The 13781-nt window shown below is 36.0% G+C and overlaps 1 protein-coding gene across 3 annotated transcripts in view; it reads left to right on the top strand.

The window, feature by feature from the left end:
• The window catches only part of LOC137399197 (mucolipin-3-like), a 41594-nt gene that overhangs the window by 24252 nt on the left and 3561 nt on the right, over positions 1 to 13781 (top strand). For all 3 annotated transcript variants that reach the window (XM_068085218.1, XM_068085201.1, XM_068085209.1), the window contains one exon: positions 11166 to 11375. In XM_068085218.1, coding sequence (XP_067941319.1) covers positions 11166 to 11375 — 210 coding nt within the window. The remainder of the gene's footprint in view (positions 1 to 11165; positions 11376 to 13781) is intronic.

Genomic DNA, 13781 nt, shown 5'->3' with positions numbered 1-13781 from the left:
GTGCTCGCTAGAATTCTAGAATTTTAACCAGCCAATAAGAGCAAGGGTTCGGCACGAAATTTCGAGCAGTACCGAAATAGTTCGTTTCGGCCAGAAATGTCATCAGCCGAACTTTTTAGAGCTGAAAACGACGTCGTTTTGCGTCATTTAGTTCGGTTCGGTGCCCGTGTGACCACGGCTTTAGACAGACTTGACTGCAGAACTCGGTGCACTAAACTATTGTGACCCCATGTAATAGAAACTATTGTGACCCCATGTAATAGAAACTATTGTGACCCCATGTAATAGAAACTATTGTGACCCCATGTAATAGAAACTATTGTGACCCCATGTAATAGAAACTATTGTGACCCCATGTAATAGAAACTATTGTGACCCCATGTAATAGAAACTATTGTGACCCCATGTAATAGAAACTATAATTGTGACCCCATGTAATAGAAACTATTGTGACCCCATGTAATAGAAACTATTGTGACCCCATGTAATAGAAACTATTGTGACCCCATGTAATAGAAACTATTGTGACCCCATGTAATAGAAACTATTGTGACCCCATGTAATAGAAACTATTGTGACCCCATGTAATAGAAACTATTGTGACCCCATGTAATAGAAACTATTGTGACCCCATGTAATAGAAACTATTGTGACCCCATGTAATAGAAACTATTGTGACCCCATGTAATAGAAACTATTGTGACCCCATGTAATAGAAACTATTGTGACCCCATGTAATAGAACTCACTAAAACAAGCTAAGTTTTATTCTCTCACTTAAAACTTTAATTTTGTCGTCTTATTTTTTTAGTGTCTGTTTCCAGTTAGTCGTGTTTTGTCTCGCGTTCCCTATAACTTTTAGCCAACCTTTTAAAAACTTTTCCCAAACTGATTCAAGCGGAAAGACCGAATGATGCTGTTCTCGAAAATAGCCTCTCGCATTCGTGGCCATTTATTGGCTATTGAGAACGGGCTTGTATGCTCGTATCTCAAAGATTACTCGTATCTCAAGGAAGAAAGTTGTACATTCATCTCTTTCTATCACCATGCATAGTAGTTTCCACACTGGCACCACAGTTCCACAGATGGAGAAACAAACATCCTGTATCAATAAAACAAGTGTGATATAAGCATACTGTGTTTTACAAGGGACCTACTTTGATGAAGGCTCATTATTAGAAAACTTACTCTACTGATTCTTAGTTTATATTCTACCATACATCTACTGTGCGCTTTCAATTTGGGAGTTAGATTTACCGAGAGTTGGATAGACCGATTTAGATATTTAGAGTTAGAATTTAGATTTAGTAAGAAATGTGTTAGATTGACCGAGAGTTGGATAGACCGAGAGTTGGATAGACCGAGAGTTAGATTGACCGAGATTTAGATTGACCGAGAGTTAGATTGACCGAGAGTTAGATTGACCGAGAGTTAGATAGACTGAGAGTTGGATAGACCGAGAGTTGGATAGACCGAGAGTTGGATAGACCGACAGTTGGATAGACCGAGAGTTGGATAGACCGACAGTTAGATAGACCGAGAGTTGGATAGACCGAGAGTTGGATAGACCGAGAGTTAGATAGACCGAGAGTTGGATAGACCGAGAGTTAGACCGAGAGTTAGATAGACCGAGAGTTGGATAGACCGAGAGTTGGATAGACCGAGAGTTAGATAGACCAACAGTTAGATAGACCGAGAGTTAGATAGACCGAGAGTTAGATAGACCGAGAGTTGGATAGACCGAGAGTTAGATAGACCGAGAGTTAGATAGACCGAGAGTTAGATAGACCGAGAGTTGGATAGACCCAGAGTTAGATAGACCGACAGTTGGATAGACCGACAGTTGGATAGACCGAGAGTTGGATAGACCGAGAGTTAGATAGACCGAGAGTTAGATAGACCGAGAGTTAGATAGACCGAGAGTTGGATAGACCCAGAGTTAGATAGACCGAGAGTTGGATAGACCGAAAGTTGGATAGAACGAGAGTTAGATAGACCGAGAGTTGGATAGACCGAGAGTTGGATAGACCGAGAGTTGGATAGACCCAGAGTTAGATAGACCCAGAGTTAGATAGACCGAGAGTTGGATAGACCGAGAGTTAGATAGACCGGTGAAATGAGAGATTACAAATTTATTAAAGCTAGAAATGTCGAGTATTAACGAGTTGAATGACTACAATCAATTGTGCAGTGTTTTTTGTTAATACAAGTATATGTATTCATGAGTTGTACAATTATTCCTTTTACTCTAGTTTAGTAGATAGAAGAGACCCATACGCAAAGATAGGTATACCTACATTCTCATATCTTCCTCAGCAGCATAACACCTGTCAGCTCTAACCATAGGCTGTCCGCCCCAATCTTTCACCACCTGGTGCTCAAACAGTTTGAGGCATCTTTGCTGGAACTAGACGCCAAGCTATAATTCTGTTATTATTCAATAGACTATTCAATAGATCTATTCAATAAATCGTGCGGGTTTAGTGATTGAAGGAGATTCGGATTGAAGTAGATCGTCATTCAGTAAATCTGAATTCTCCCATAATCTACAACGGTTCCGTAATGTTACTACTTGCATTCCGTAAGTTTTGCCCAGATAATTTACTGACGGAGTGTGTTTACAGACTAAACACACTCCCATCCTGAAGGATCATTTTCGCTAATGCTTAATTTAGCTAAATCTAACTGTGGATAGTAAATTCTCTAACCATGAGAATCTTTGAGATCACAGACAACTAGTTTGTTAGCGATAACATTTATTACGACCTAAATAAAAAGTTTGTGCTGATGATTGGCTAAAGAAGAGACTGTATATTTATTACTGGTGGAGTCTTTGTCCATTCGCCGCTTTATACATGTATGTCACGAATTCACCACTCGCATAAAACTGAGTGTTTAAACCGTGATCAACCCCCTCAAACATCACAAACAATCGCAAATGATAAAATAATATCAATACTTTCTGATGAAATCAACTGAAATTTTGTGCTAGTACATCTTTAAACACTGTTCACAGCTCTTTGGCAACTCTGAACAACTGAAGACTACTTAGTAAGTTCTTGTTTTTTATTCTGTTCCTTGTTTCACAGCTACTCAAGACCCGCCAAAGCTTGATACCTAGATACTATTCTTGACTCATCTCATCTTGATTGAGAAGAGCTAGGACGTGAAAGCTCGGTCGAAATGGTTTCATGATTTTTAGTAGGGATGCATAAATTGTGCTGTCCGCAATCTTGTCAGCTTTGTTTTAGATGTTTCCCTCACTTTACCCCAACCATTTTAGCTAACAGTATTTTCTCGATAACACAGACTTTCAGTTTGCTACTGAAAGTTTGTGTTATCATTATCTGTGTTATCCCTCACTACTTCTATCATCGTTATCTGTGTTATCCCTCGTTACTTTTATCATTCTATGTGAAACTAAGGAGAATGGAGTTTTATATGTCATTCAAAAAGTGAGAGTTTGAAACAGCAATGATATATATATATATATATATACACTATATATATATATTCTATCACACTGTATATAATTAGTATATACAGTGAAACATGGATAACTCGCCCTCGGATATAGCGGACACATGGTTAACTCGAATGGATTTGCTTGGTCCGTTCCCACGCAATGATAAATGGCTTTATATAACTCGACCTCGGCACCGTTAACTCGAATAGTTTTTGCCGAATTCACAAACGGTTTCCGTTCAATTTATTTCGAAGGAGTTTCCACTAGTCGCGGAGCTGAGACTACTCTGCTTTCTTAACGAAAGCGCTTTTAGTACGCTTATAGTGTACGTATAATTTGCCCCGTACCGTATAATGGAACCGAAAAAGAAATCGTATAAAAATGATTAATAGGGTCGCTAAGACGTTCGCTCAGTTACGGCCAAGCTATAAACGTTGGAAGGTATTAGCGATAAAAATTTAATAAAGATAGACACAGCATGCAAAAAACATATTGTAACAGTGATTATATGCGGATACATCAATATAAAATGTCACAAATAGGCTTCTGGCTTGGCGTCCGCTTCAACAGACATCCGCTTTACGGTGACATCACGCAAGCAAAGAAAAGCTTAGAAACCTTCTGACAAACTTAAAGTACTCGAGGAAATCGAAGCAGGACAAAATCTATCAGCATTATCAAAAAGAGAAAATCTTCCAAAAAGTACAGTGTCAACAAGGATTAAACTAAAAGAAAGAATAAGATCGTTATGTGACCAAAATTCATCAAGGCTAAGAGATCGTTGAACGTCACACGATGATTTGGATGGTGTATTATTGACTTGGTTTAGACAAGTGCGTAGTGAAGGCGTACCTATCGATGGGCCAATTTTGTTAGAAAAGGCTAACAAGTTTTTAAGGACAATAATAACTGTTTAAAATCTATTTCTACAATAAGTCACACTGTTGATCTTTGTCAAAAAAATACCTTGTCACAGACTACACTCGATAAGTTTTTTATATGAAACAACTGATCAGATGTAAAGCATGCTTTTTTGTATTGGTCATAAATGTTTACTTATGTCCAGTTTTAAAAATTATCAGAAAGGATAGATATTTTTCTATTGGGCTGAGATTTGTTTGCAGTTTTAGGTGATGTGACTGACAAGACGTTTTAAGATTAAAATTGGCAAAATTGATCTCGAGTAAAACACTCAAAAGAAAAAATGTCTTCTGAGCGTTTTAACCGCGATTAAGTTTTGCCAATTTTAATCTGAAAAAGTTCTGGCAGTCACATCACCTAAAACAACACACAAATCTCAAGTGTATAAAAATATCTATACTTTCTGATAAATATTTTTAAACTCTACATCAGATGCCCTTTAACTTACAACAATCAACCTATACTCTAGTTTTATATATACATGTAGTTTGTATATGTAGCTACTGATAAATACATTCACTCGTGACTGTGCTCTGATAACTTGAACGCTCTGATAACTCAAACACTTTCGCTCGGTCCCGTGAAGTTTGAGTTATCCATGTTTCGCTGTATATATATACATGTATATATACTATCACACTATATAGTATAAATATATATAGCTAGCTATATAGTATATATAGCTAGTATATATATATACTATATATACTAGCTATATATACTATATAGCTAGTATATATACCCTACAGGATTAATTTATTCGCGGAGTTATATTTCGCGAAAATTGTCATTTCATGCATATTCGCGGATTAATTTATTCATGGCTGAAAACGGTCACTCTCTATGAAGAGTTAATTCTATTACGTCTACCAATAGAGTCAACCATACGCATGCGCACATTGCGTGTTTCGTTTTCTATTTAGCTTACAACTACACGTACGGGTCGATCGTGCTAAGCTATAAATTTTTTGCTGCGTTCACAGGTTTTCACGAATATTCATAGATTTGGAGGCCTTTGATCAACCAACAATTTGTGGTAAGTAATGAGTTTTTCACATTTACTAAATTAGTTGAATTTTACTTTGGTTCTCCGGTAAAACGCAATATTTATTTTTTTCATCCTTACCACTTCATTATTTGTTTTAGTGTGAGAGAGAGATTTTTCATCATACACGGAGGCACAATGATTGCAAGGGTGGTAGATGTCATTCTTAGAAGATCACCAATCATTCAGGGAGGTCTTGAAATTGAGGTAGAACTGACCGCAGCTGCTAACGAGGAGAATATATCTGTTTTAAAAAAGAAAACGCCTTTACGAGCACAAATCTTTGGCCAACCGGCAGAACTTTGCAATAGTAAGCCACGAGGAGAGTTCTGATGATAACTTCCTTACCAGCCATGTAGTAACGAGAGAATCGCCTTTAACATCTACCCAAGACAGTGACAGCGACAGAGCTGCTATTACCAAAATAACTAGTCAGAGAGTACCATTACACGCTAGTATTTACTTATCAAGAGTGTCAGTTTAATTTTATTGCTAGACAGCCGCCATATGGACTAAACTGTTTATATTTACCCATTCATCGTTTGTAAAATTTTATTTGTATTTGCAATATTTTATTTGTACACTCAAGTTTGTAATAAATTATAATATATCTATACATGAAATAAAATATATAATTTAATCATGTTTGCTGCAGTGATATCAAGGAGTTGTTGTCGATGAAGGGGTCTAGGCTGACTGGTTGCTTCTCTGCCAATATTCCTGCCTTGATGAATATTACTGCTTGTCTCTAGTTTTCGTAACCGGAGTAGGTTGTTTCATTCTCAATCTGCAGTAAACACAAAAAAGAAAAAATATTAATAAGTGTTACGGAAGTACAGAAACAATAGCTGAAGTATTTAATGATAGCGATCAGTTTTTAAACAAAAGAATTAACTAATGCAGTTTATTATGGAAAAACGCATCTGCACTGCAAATCAAATACATACCATAATGTCCAGATCAGAATCATGATCGTCCTCAACTTCGGTATTAGAGATTGATGGAATTGATTTCAATGTAAAAAGACTAGGAGAGATTTTTTGCGATGACGAAGCCATGCCGAATAACTTGCGAAAACCTTGAATAATTTTGTAAAGTTTAATGCAATGACAATAAAACTCGAAGCCCAGCGATGATTTTAAAGAAGTTTTGGAACTCAGCTACGTTTAGTACTTCTGCCTAGCAGCTATTTTCGTGATGACGCCATTCTGCATATCTTGTGACAACCTTGAATAATTTTGTAAAGAAATGTGATGCATTGGCAATGGTGTTAGCTCAAAGCCCAGGCAATGATTTTAAAAATGTTTTAGAACTCAACTACGTTTAGTATTTATATTAAAAACTAGGCTAGCGACTAGTTTTTAATTTGATGCAGTAGTTATTCTCCCTTGTGATTAAAAATAGAACTAATTATTCACGGAATTTAATAATTCGCGGAATTGACTGTTCGCGAAATCGCGAACTTTTATAACCAACGAGTATGTTCATCCTGTAGGGTATATAGCTGTGCTATATATATATACTAGCTGTGCTACCCGGCGTTGCCTGGGTAATAAAAAAGTCTTTGGTCAGAAAGTTGATTTGTATTCAACATATAACAACATTTGCCATTCTAACTTTCAAACTACAAATCACGAGAAAAGTGTTTTGAGTAATTGAAGTAAATTAAGAGAGAAAATAAAAAACAACTGTAAAGGTTTTCAAACTTTGTCAAAGAACTTGTAAACTTCATGAGGAAAATGTTTCGTGCATAAATTAAATAAAAAGGCTGAAAAGGTTTAGATGTAAATGTGACATAATTAGCAAGTAATAGCTAAATTAAATCGGCTTTGCTGCGATTATGATAAAAGATGATCTGGTAATGATACAGTTAATACGAACTAAGAAAACAAAATAACAATCCTGAATATGTAGAATTAATAATAACAGTTCTTGCATAGAGGTGTGTGCGTGTAAAAAAGGTTACTGTTCTACCAGAAGCTATCCATCAAAACTTTGAGTACGATGATACTTGTACCTCTCGATACCGGAACTAATGTAAAAATGAGATATCGGACTGTTTTTGTCTGACCAAAAGGAGAGATAATGTCGAGGCTCTTCCCACGAAGACACCATAATTATTTGCATGAGAAGAATTGGCCTTGACCCCACATATAGTAATTGAACCTTACGAAAATATTTCTTAACAGGGGCATCGTAACGCGTGGCCACATCAGTAAAATAATCAGCGTGCGCTATAGCCAGGATGACACACAGATCCACATGCTTTGAGAGATATATATGTATAGGGGTATTTGATTGAAACGCTATAGTAACTATTATGCTGTGCTGGCACTGTGCTACCCGGCATTGCTCGGGTAATCAAAAAGTCTTTGGACACAAAATTGATTTGTATGTGTTGGCACATGCTATATAATAAAAAAGTCTTTAGACAGAAAATTGATTTGTATTAAACATATAACAACATTTGCCATTCTAACTTTCAAACTATATATCATGAGAAAAGTGTTTTGTGTAATACGGAATAAATTATGAGAGAAAATAAAAACAACTGTAAAGGTTTTCAAACCTTTTCAAACAACTGTAACTTTGAAACTTCATATCATGAGGGAAACATCCAAAGCATTAAAGGTTAAAATACAATACTAAAAATTCCAAAATTAGATAATGAAACAGCAAAAAATGCAACAGATACATCCAATACGATACAATACATCATAGAAAAAAGAAAATATAAACTACAATGGCCTGTTTACTTTACATATTTAAAGGAGACTCATTCTCCAAAACAATTTAGGGTAACACAACTGGAAGGGTTATCTCCCTAGTAAATTTCTTTGGTAGAGGAGGCGTCGTCCCACATGGTTTCTCCTTTTTTGTAAAGAATTTACGAAGCGTAAAACGATTATCCGTTTCCAAGCGTTTCCGGAGATTTGCTAATTGAAATGCGCATGTTCCAGTTTAGTCGAGAATCGAATTTAGGTTCAAGTTCGCTAGGCAAACAAATCTCAAAATCTTCGGTGAAAAACCTAAGGCTAAAATAATTAGCACGCACATGCTGCATATTAATTTTATAAGAAAATGTTTCTGATAGATATGGCGTTCTAGTTCAGTGTTAGAGCATCCGGATAAAATACTCGTCGGTGCGAAAATCGTCGTTAGTTCAAATCCATTAGATTGCGGACAATTAAGATTTCAAGATCTATAGCCGGAATGCATACCAACATATGTACAAACAGACATACTTTGAGAAATATATAGAAGATACAAGATGGATATATATGTATGTGTGTATATGTATGTATATGTATGCATATATGTGTATATGTATGTATATATGTATGTGTATATGTGTGTGTGCATATGTATGTATATGTATATGTATGTATATGTATATATATGTATATATATATGTATATATATATGTATATATATATGTATATATATGTATATATATATGTATATCTCTCTGAGTAGCATTTGTTTTGATGAAATGTATTATACTTGATGTATGTTACATTTTGTTTTATTGCTTGATTACAAACAAAATCAAAGATTTTTTTGAACAAGTTTTGCCTAAAATATGCAGAAGTTTCCGCAAATTTCCCCATTCATCCCAGGAGGATGTAATGTATGTCTACCAATCGTTTTGATTGGCATGGCCTAATGACCTATTCAAAGAATTCATCCTACAGGATGATTTAAAGGTTGACTTGCAACAAAATTCACATGACAGTTATTTGGTATCAAAAGAATCACCATGTCTTACTCTGTTGTGTTGTAAGTGCCAAATATGTGGAAATGTGATTACAAGCTCTTAAAAGCTCATAAACGAAAAGCTGCCGTAGATTGGAATCTCTTTATTTCGATGACGTAACCACGAAATTTGGTTATCATCTTGTCACGTATGTTCTCACGTGAACTGAAAGGCCAATACAAAGCTCAATATAAAACTTATCGTAGTATTAGTTTATGGCAAACACTTCGGGTTTTACCGAAGACCCCATATCAAATATACTGTAGATGCTCGCTACTTAACAGTTTTGTTTCGGCCTGATCTAATCGGCAAGTCATAATTTGATCATGTGACCCAATACTTCGCAAATAATTTCTGCAGCACTTTTCGATTATCACAGGTGACCAACAGGCTCGTCATGATTATCAGACAATGATATGTACTCCTTCGAGGTAAGGTTAAAATGTTAAATGAATTTTTACGGTAAGTTATAAGATATCAGTGCTAAAAGTGACAGCATTACAACAGCATTACAATGACGATAAAACAGATGCGTAAGAACAATAGACATGGTTTTATTGAATGCGTAAAGTATATTTGTGAAAATATTTCGACGTATAAGGTTGCATGAAAGTGTAAACAGAAACCATTTCTCACAAATGCGTCACATTTGAGTCGTTTTGGAAAGAGAATCCAAACTACGGCGGTCTCGCGTGGCGGCGATTAACTGTTCGTTTTTGAGTTTTTAAGAGCTTGTAATCACATTTCCACATATTTGGCACCTACAACACAACAAAGTAAGACATGGTGAATCTTATGATACCAAATAACTGTAATGTGATATTTGTTGCAAGTCAACCTTTAAGGCTACTACATATATCTGTCGCTAACAGATAAGGTAATACTCTTTGACACAGAACAGCTTTAAAATTCCTTATAAATGAATTTTATAATTCAAACGTAATTAAAATGCATTATAAAGATAGATGTTTTACTTATTATGTGAATTTCCTGCATCAGAAGATAACTACAAATAATATAATACTGCTATTAGCTGTTACGTATCTCATTTACATGTAGAGTTAGCATTGTGTGCTGCGATTATTGATTATTTAGTATTGATAATATTAAATTCTCTTAACGTAACAATATTTGAGGTAGCTTGAAAAATGTGTTGTAAAAGGAATAATACTATTGTGATGGTAATGTGTGCATATATTGTAAAAGGAATAATACTATTATGATGGTAATATGTGCATATATTGTAAAAGGAATAATAATATTATGATGGTGATATGTACATATATTGTAAAAGGATTAATACTATTATGATGGTAATATGTGCATATATTGTAAAAGGAATAATAATATCATGATGGTGATACAGTATGTACATATATTGTAAAAGGAATAATACTATTATGATGGTAATATGTGCATATATTATAGAAGGAATAATAATTTTGTGGTGGTAATATGTGCATATATTATAAAAGGAATAATAATTTTGTGGTGGTAATATTTGCATATATTATAGAAGGAATAATAATTTTGTGGTGGTAATATTTGCATATATTATAGAAGGAATAATAATTTTGTGGTGGTAATATTTGCATATATTATAAAAGGAATAATAATATTATGATTGTAATAGGTGCATATATTATAAAAGGAATAATGTTATGATGATAATAGGTGCATATATTGTAAAAGGAATAATATTATGATGGTAATATGTGGTATGAATTTTAATGACTCGTCGTGACGATGTAACTAGCAGCTGCTATCACCAATACCTGTCTTTATACTTTATACAATTGTTTTCCTGGTTGAGCTCTATAAAACTGGTTCTCATATCATTGCAATTGCTAATAGATCAACAGGGTTGTCTCCTCCGCTTCAGCCTCAGCTTTCACATGTTCAATTCTAGTGCACTGTTTAACTTTGACAATGATGAACTGTCTTAATTTTTAAGAATGCATTTATTGTCTGTTACAGTTTGCTACAATAGCGACCTCATCCGAATGTCTGTTCTCATTGGTTAATGGCGATGACATGTTTGTCACCTTCAGCGTCATTGACAAGAAAGCCCCTCTCGCCATCTGGTCCTTCTCCAGAGTCTATCTCTACAGTTTCATCAGCCTCTTCATCTACTTTGTGCTTAATCTTTTCATATCTGTCATAATAGACACATATGAGGTGGTAAAGGTGAGCTTCTCTGTCATAATAGACACATATGAAGTGGTAAAGGTGACCTTCTCTGTTATAATAGACACATATGAGGTGGTTAAGGGGAGCTTATCTGTCATAATAGATACATATGAGGTGGTTAAGGTGAGCTTATCTGTTATAATAGACACATATGAGGTGGTTAAGGTGAGCTTCTCTGTCACAATAGACACATATGAGGTGGTTAAGGTGAACTTCTCTGTCATAATAGATGCATATGAGGTGATAAAGGTGAACTTCTCCCATCTCATTTTATGCTACACTCCCTAGTTTTTTAGTTCTATTGCAAATGAATGGTCTTGTCAAGTAAGGTAATACCGTAACACAGATATAATTTTTCTGAAAATTTAATTTTAGTGCATTATGGCACTACATACGAGTACAGTAGTGATCGGAATTATGGGACTGAAAATGAACACATTTTTTGTTCTTATTTCATATATTGTTCCGTCGGTATCATGTGAGTTATGACAATATGCACACCAATGGAAAGCTCAGAATGTACTGCAAAAGAATATTATGGATTATGCAAAACTAACTGATATTTGGTTTACTAGTCTGATTTTGGTACGATATGGCATTTTCTGCATAAAGTGGTACAAAAATCCAAAACAAATAGTGTTTAAATTTGTGGAAAACGCAACTTATTTTGGCAATTTTAAAACATACATGTAGCTCTATAAAAGTTAATTTGTGGTGTTTTAAGTTCATTTAGAATATTTCTAGCATCCTAGTGTTTAGTATGACACTATAAGCCTAGACTGACCTGATAGGATATAATGGGTGCCCGTTAAACAGATTTTGTTACTAGAGTGCACCTTTGGTGGTAGACAGAATGTTTAGAAAATTTGCTTTTTAAATATGTATAGTATGTATAGTCTGAGATTATGGGGATAAGAAGTTTAGGTCATAAATGAAAAAGGGTTATTATGAAACTACCAGGCGGTCCCATTATTATGATCTCCACTGTAAAAGATAAGAAAGCTGTCAAATGTGGCAAATACAGGCACAGACTCTGCAATTGTTGGCATCGTATACAAATATTAAGTTTCCATAGAGTGATAGAATAGAGACCGACATCTCTATATGACCCTGCAATTGTTGGCATCGTATACAAATATTAAGTTTCCATAGAGTGATAGAATAGAGACCGAGATCTCTATATGACCCTGCAATTGTTGGCATCGTATACAAATATTAAGTTTCCATAGAGTGATAGAATAGAGACCGAGATCTCTATATGACCCTGCAATTGTTGGCATCGTATACAAATATTAAGTTTCCATAGAGTGATAGAATAGAGACCGACATCTCTATATGACCCTGCAATTGTTGGCATCGTATACAAATATTAAGTTTTCATAGAGTGATAGAATAGCGACCGACATCTCTATATGACCCTGCAATTGTTGGCATCGTATACAAATATTAACTTTCCATAGAGTGATAGAATAGAGACCGACATCTCTAAATGACCCTGCAATTGTTGGCATCGTATATGTTGTCGCGGACACAGATATGTCGCTCTCATTCTGTCGTGATTTACTTTCGCTGTTCACCATCCTTGTGCCATGGAAACGGCCTTAGCAACCAATGGCGTCACACTTGCGCGTGTGAATAGGTCTCGGCTTCCTGTTCTTCGCATGCAGTAAATGTTGAGGAGTTGAAATACATCACACAACCATCACTCTACTATAGCGCCCCATAGAAACCTGGTCTTCTTTTCAGCCCAGGGTAGTGCTTGAGCGCTGGCGCACCCAAGTATCTCTACACTATCGCACTACACTATCGCACTACACCATCTCACTACACCATATCACTACACCATATCACTACACTATCGCACTACACCATCGCACTACACCATCTCGCTACACCATCTCACTACACCATCTCGCTACGCCATCGCGCTACACCATCGCGCTACACCATCTCACTACACCATCGCACTACACCATCGCACTACACCATCTCACTACACCATCTCACTACACCATATCACTACACCATATCACTACACCATCTCACTACACCATCGCACTACACCATCTCGCTACACCATCTCGCTACACCATCTCGCTACACCATCTCGCTACACCATCTCGCTACATCATCGCGCTACACCATCGCGCTACACTATCGCACTACACCATCGCGCTACACCATCTCACTACACCATCTCGCTACACCATCTCGCTACACCATCTCGCTACACCATCTCACTACACCATCGCACTACACCATCGCACTACACCATCTCACTACACCATCTCACTACACCATATCACTACACCATCTCGCTACACCATCTCACTACACCATCTCACTACACCATCGCACTACTCTATCGCACTACACCATTGCACTACACCATCTCGCTACACC

Source organism: Watersipora subatra, chromosome 1, assembly GCF_963576615.1.
Source record: "Watersipora subatra chromosome 1, tzWatSuba1.1, whole genome shotgun sequence".
NCBI lineage: Eukaryota > Metazoa > Bryozoa > Gymnolaemata > Cheilostomatida > Watersiporidae > Watersipora > Watersipora subatra.
This window is presented reverse-complemented; position numbering and strand designations above follow the sequence as displayed.